The 5602-nt window shown below is 40.9% G+C and overlaps 1 protein-coding gene across 1 annotated transcript; it reads right to left on the bottom strand.

The window, feature by feature from the left end:
* Positions 1-1974: 1974 nt before the first annotated feature.
* Positions 1975-3270, bottom strand: APOA2 (apolipoprotein A2). Its single transcript, XM_074309226.1, has 4 exons — positions 3224-3270; positions 2981-3059; positions 2604-2736; positions 1975-2246 (listed from the first exon to the last, which is right to left on the bottom strand). Exons 2-4 carry the CDS (start codon positions 3030-3032, stop codon positions 2129-2131), a joined length of 303 nt encoding a protein of 100 aa, XP_074165327.1. The 5' UTR covers positions 3033-3059; positions 3224-3270; the 3' UTR covers positions 1975-2128.
* Between the last annotated feature and the right edge of the window lie 2332 nt (positions 3271-5602).

Here is a 5602-nt window from a genome sequence, read left to right as displayed (position 1 = left end):
GTTTGCTGTTCTGCTGGACATTGAATATTGACCTTGATCAGGATCTACAGAATCTATCATTCGAGCCATATATGAGACTGGGAAATAGGGGCAGCAAAGTTGGGTAATATAATATTAAGTCATTTAGGGGATATAAATATCATCCTGAGTCAGTCCCAAGGTCCATCTATCACCCACAGCAATCTGTCTCTCTCAGTAGACTGGGCCAGGAGTCTTGGCAAGCCTTAGCAATTCCCTCTGACAACCTTATCCAACATGTATAGGATGTAGTGAAGAGAGTTCAGGACTTAGAGGCAAGAAACTTGGGTTCTATTCCTGACTGACTCTAACTAGTTGTATATCCTTGGACAAATGCCTCACTTTCCTTTCTATAAAATGGGTATAAAAATTCAATGCTACCTCACCAGTTAGTGGCAAGGAAAATGAGTTTAAATTGAGCTTTAGTTATACAACTTTGGGTAAATCAATTAACTTCTATTTGTCTGTTCCCTTATCTGCAAAATTGGGGATAATCATAGCACCTACCTCCCAGGGTTATTGTGAAGATCAAATAAGATAATATTTATAAAATAATTTGTACATTGTAACACACAGTAAGCACTATACAAATACCATATATGCACAATGTTATGTGTGTGCATATATATATTGTATTATATATTTATAGGTATATTGCCTATATCTATCAATATATATGCATGTATATATGTACATATGTATTAGATAAATATGTATATAAAACTTTCCTAGGGACAGATAGCTAGTATCTGAAGCTAGATTAGAGCTAGATTCTTGACTCCAGGCCTAGCTCTCTATCCCACTATACTTATCTAGAGCTCTTCAAATTCTTCATGTCTTTTGTATTTACAAATAGATACTTTTACTTAGGCCTTCAATGAACTCCCATTCTGTATCATGACTTATGTCTGGTAAGTATTTTAATTTTGTAAATGAGGAAGCCAAGCATGAAGCAAGAGACTTCTCTTGACAAGTGATTTCCCTGAAGTCACAGTTTCTAGTAGAACCAGAACAAGAATACAGGGCACCAACTCAGGCACCCAGATTCCTAATTTTTTTTTTTCACTATCTTTCCCTTCCCCAATAAGATACCTGCAAAAAAAGTGAACTTAGTTGGTGAAGAGTCATGAAAGCTATGTAGAGGAGGTTGAGCTAAGGCTCAATTTATCTGGGAGATAGTAAGATCTCTGAACAGAGGAAGCAAGGTCATTAGATAAACATGGAAGCTAGTAGAAATAGTTGTTTTAAAGGTAAATTGGGATTATTTTATTTATTCTTTTTATTCTTCTTCTTCTTCTTCCCTCCTGCCCTACATCCCAGGATTTTAAATTTCATCAACTCTGGGTTATACCCCAAATACACTAATGACCTAGGATAGTAATGGGGTGGAATTTGGCCTTCCCTGGAAAGGGGCCTGGTTAGTAGATGGTGGTAGGTTCTAAAAGGAGGGGTTAAAGAATTGGGTGAGGTTGGACGAATGAATAGGGAGGAAATATCAGAGGTTTTTTTTGTGTGTGGTGGGGGGGAGGGATTCTGGAGGTTGTGTAGGATCTGGGTGACACCTTTTGGAATCAATATTTTGACATTTAATCATGGGTAATTTGTGTGTCTCCCCCATTCTAGAGAGTTCCTCAAATATATACTCTCACCGAGGTCTCCAAGTAAGCCCTTGTTCTTTACCATGACATTCTCCTTCCATCCTGCAGAGGGATTTCCCTAATTTTTTTGTTCTCACTTTGTTCTTTTAGCTCTTAACACCCTTCTCTGGGTTAAACTTCCTCCCAACACAGATCATTAGTTGATTGGGGAAAACAGCCTTGTATCCTAAACACCAAATCATAATGCTCCATTTCTCTTTGAAAACACTCCTACCTGCCCTCTTCCTTTGTCCTTCTTCCTTCCCCATTATAGGACTCCTTGCCTATTTGAGATTTCAGAAATGCATCAGACACAGAGTATAGCTCATTTAGCGTTTATTGTAGAAAATAGGGGATTTTCAGGGATTGGGAAGGAAAAGGACAGCTTGAAGACTGGTCTGAAAGGGTTTGGGGAGATTGAGCTGAAGTTTATAAAATGTGTGTCCAAAGACAAACTGAAGATAGGAAAAATCCTATTGGTCGGCAGCCTTCTTGCCTGACTCCACAAGAGAGCTGAAAAAGGTTATCGTGTCTGTTAAGGCCTTCTTGGCCAGTGGGATCACTTGTTCATGTGACTTTTCAAGATAAGCCCTAGGAATAGAAAAATACAAGAATCAATATGAATGGGTATAGAAACTGTGGGGAGGGTGGGAAGGGGAGGTGAGGCAGGAATGTATGAATGTGTTAGGTCAGACTGGCCCAGATTATCAAACTCTAGTCTAGCTTTGGCTGGGGGAAGAGGAAAGAGGGAACCTTCTTAGAAATATATACATGAATTACAAGGTTCTCATTGTCACTGCTCTTGCCTATGGCCAAAAAATATTGAATGGCAATGGGAATTACTAAAGGATACTGCTCTCCAACTCCATTGTCCCTCAACCTTAATCCCTTTATCCCTACTGGCAGGCCTTCCAACTCCCAAAGCCCATTTCCCTTTTCCATACTTACTGAACTTGGGACTGCACCTCTGGGACTTGAACTTTCTCTGCTACATCCTTGCCTATATCTGCCAGCTTCCGAATGTATTGAGTGAAGAAGTCAGTCACCTCCGGTTCTGTTGCCTGTCTCCGAACCAGGGCTCCTGGGCAGACCCACACAACAAGCACAGTCTCAACCCAGGTGTCTGGTTCAGAGACTTACTCTCCAGAAATAGCCCAAACCCAGGTCTCAGGCTCCTTGCTTCTTTAAAGAACCAGATTACTGGATTAGGGGAAATGGGGAAAGACCCAGGAAACCTTCCTCCTAGGACCAAGTCTGCAAAGAGAGAGGACCACTGTGGTGGTCTGCCTGTCCAGGATTCGTTTGCCCTTGTCCCCAGCACATACCTTCCAGGGAGCAGATGGTCAGGAGCAGAACAGTCAGGGTAAGCAGCTTCATGGTGATGGCAAGTGAGTATTGAACAGTCTAGGGGCAAAAGGATTAGGAAGGAAATTCAGTAGGCAATAGGCAGTCATAGCTCCAGGACCACTTCTCTTGAGTCTCTTTTCAGAACTCTCTAGCCCTCCAGTCCATTTCATTCCCTTCCCTTCCTAGGATCATAGCTCTAATACCCCCAGATTTCATCCTACCTTGTCCCCGTCAGGTTGATGGCTGTATGAATCTGTGGAAGAGATAAAGACTTATATACCTACCTATTTCCCTGCCCTCCATCAGGTGACCAAGTTTGTGACAAGACCCTGTGGGTCAGGGATCATGGTTAGGGTAAACATCACAGCGATTGGAGAGGTGAAGAGATTAAGTAATAGTAGAGAGAGATTAATTTGGACCTATTCTCAGAGGAATTAGGGGTCCCGACAAAAAAGTACAGAGGACCAAAATCAATCAACCAATAAACATATATTAAGTATTTACATTTGCCATTTTATATGGGTATTGTACTAAGAACTAAGGTAGAAAGAAAGAAAGAAAAAGGAAAGAGAGAGAGAAAGAAAAAGAAAAAGAGAAAGAGGGAGGGAGGGAGAAAAAGGAAGAGAGGAAGAAAAAAGAAAAGAAAGGAAGGAAAAAAGAACAAGAAAGAAAGAAAGGAAAAAGTGAGTAAGGAAGAAAAAGAAAGAAAGAGCTTTTGTTCTCTAGAAACTCATTCTAATGGGGTAGATTTTGTGTGTGTGTGTGTGTGTGTGTGTGTGTATGTGTGTGTGTGTGTGTGTGTGTGCAAGCGAGCACCCATTAAATAGAAGGAATGAGCAGGAACAAGAAAGTCCTCCTAGAGAAATTGAGCTGAGTCTTATAAATTAAGTATTCTAAGAATCAGAGGTTGGAAGGAGAGAACTCCAGCATGGAGGAACACCTATTAGTGCAAAGATGTTATGGAGCATTTAGATCCCAGTAGAATAAATAGATTGGAAAGGTAGAAAGGACCAGAATTCCCGAATCCTTCTCTGGAAAGTCTTTCATATATTCCTCTGGCTCTCAGTTTTGTCATCTCTTATTGAGGGAACCTTTTCTCCCTCTTCTCTAAATTGCAATTTTGGGGAAACCTTTAAAGACAGTGGGGTGTGGGTCAGGGAGGAAGTCTATAAGGTAAGTACAGAAATGAGCCTTGGAGGATGGGGATATTTGAGATTTGGGGTCAGAGGGTAAAGATTGTTGTTTTTGCCTTTTCTGTAGGTTAATATGTAATGGAATTTGGAAGATCAGAATGTGTGTTCTTTTGGGGGATGGATAATCAATGACTTGCCCAGCCTCCAACCAAAATAATTAGGATTGCTTTACTCCCCACCAAGTGAATGGCTCTGGAAACAGAGATTGGGAGAGAGACTGATTGGGGGATTCAGAGTGCTGTAAGGTTAAAGGTCTTCCAGTCATTTGATTATCTAATCTGCTGCAAATTGTAGCTGGTCAGCAGAGCCTGAGTCAGCAAGTTTCACAGAATTGACCATGGGGTGAGAGACTGCTTAGGGCCTAGGGAGCTGACTGGGGATCAGAATTGTTTTGAGGGGTAGGGGCTTATTTGTTCTGACTCCAGCATATAATCCTGTAAATATATGATATTCACTGGGAAAAACAACTAAAGATTTAGGGAATCTATTCCTATTTTTTCCCTCTCTCAAAACAAGTTGCTGGAAGGCACCTTTACTGATCCTAACAGGCTTGTGGGTTGAGGAATAGAGAAAAGTGGGAGTGAGGACTGCAAGATTCTGTTACCCTGCTTTTCTTATGGGTTTTTCTGGAGGAAGAGTTGAACTATTAAAAAAAAATGGCATTCTTGTAAAGGAAATTGCTATATTTTTCTAATTTCCATATTCCTTTCCCATCTAACTCTACTCTACCTCCCTCTACACAAACAAGAAAACTAAGTTGATTTTTAATGCATTCTGGAAATAGCCCTGCCCTATCCTAGCCATGTAATCCTTGGCAGGTCACTTACCGCAGATCGCCTTTGTTTCCTCATGTGTAAAATGAACTGGAGAGGGAAATGGCAAATAACTCCAATTCCTTTACCAAAAAATTAGTCATCAAGAGTCCTACAGAATTGAAAATGACTGAACAGCAATAGCTATAAACGAAACCCTTGAGTAGGAACTGATACTGTCACTACAAGTTTCTACAACATAACTCCAGCTCTCAACTTCTGGATCTTCACTGGCTGTCCCGCATGCTTGGAAATTTCTTCCTCCTCATCTCCAAGGTTTCCTCAAGTCCCCCTAAGTTGGCACCTTCTGCAAAAAGCCTTTCTCGATTTCCCTTAATGCTTGCACCTTTCTGACTGACTCTAATTTAGCCCGTATATTTTGTTTGTACATAATTGTTTGCACGTTATCTCCCCCTTTAGACTATATGTTCCCCTCTTCGTCCTCCTTCCTTTTCTTGGTATCCTTAACGCTTTGCAGTGTCTGTACCTAGAACTCGCATAATAAACACTTGTTGCAGGTCTGTGAAGTCCAGAGTCGTCCTTTATTGGTGGTATCAAGGTCGGGAAGATGCTGTCTTAGAAAAACCACGTTCAA

The sequence above is a fragment of the Sminthopsis crassicaudata genome, chromosome 4 (genome assembly GCF_048593235.1).
Source record: "Sminthopsis crassicaudata isolate SCR6 chromosome 4, ASM4859323v1, whole genome shotgun sequence".
In the NCBI taxonomy this organism is placed as follows: domain Eukaryota; kingdom Metazoa; phylum Chordata; class Mammalia; order Dasyuromorphia; family Dasyuridae; genus Sminthopsis; species Sminthopsis crassicaudata.
The sequence above is the reverse complement of the archived record's forward strand: the minus strand, read 5'-3'. Positions and strand labels throughout refer to the sequence as shown.

What these genes read in the sequence shown, in the direction of transcription:
- APOA2 (XM_074309226.1), bottom strand. Translation starts at nt 3,032, where the DNA reads ATGAAGCTGCTTACCCTGACTGTTCTGCTCCTGACCATCTGCTCCCTG. An exon ending in GACCATCTGCTCCCTGGAAG is followed by an intron (nt 2,737 to 2,980) that starts GTATGTGCTGGG and finishes GGGTCTGCCCAG; the next exon opens with GAGCCCTGGTTCGGAGACAG. An exon ending in GAGGTGCAGTCCCAAGTTCA is followed by an intron (nt 2,247 to 2,603) that starts GTAAGTATGGAA and finishes TTCTATTCCTAG; the next exon opens with GGCTTATCTTGAAAAGTCAC.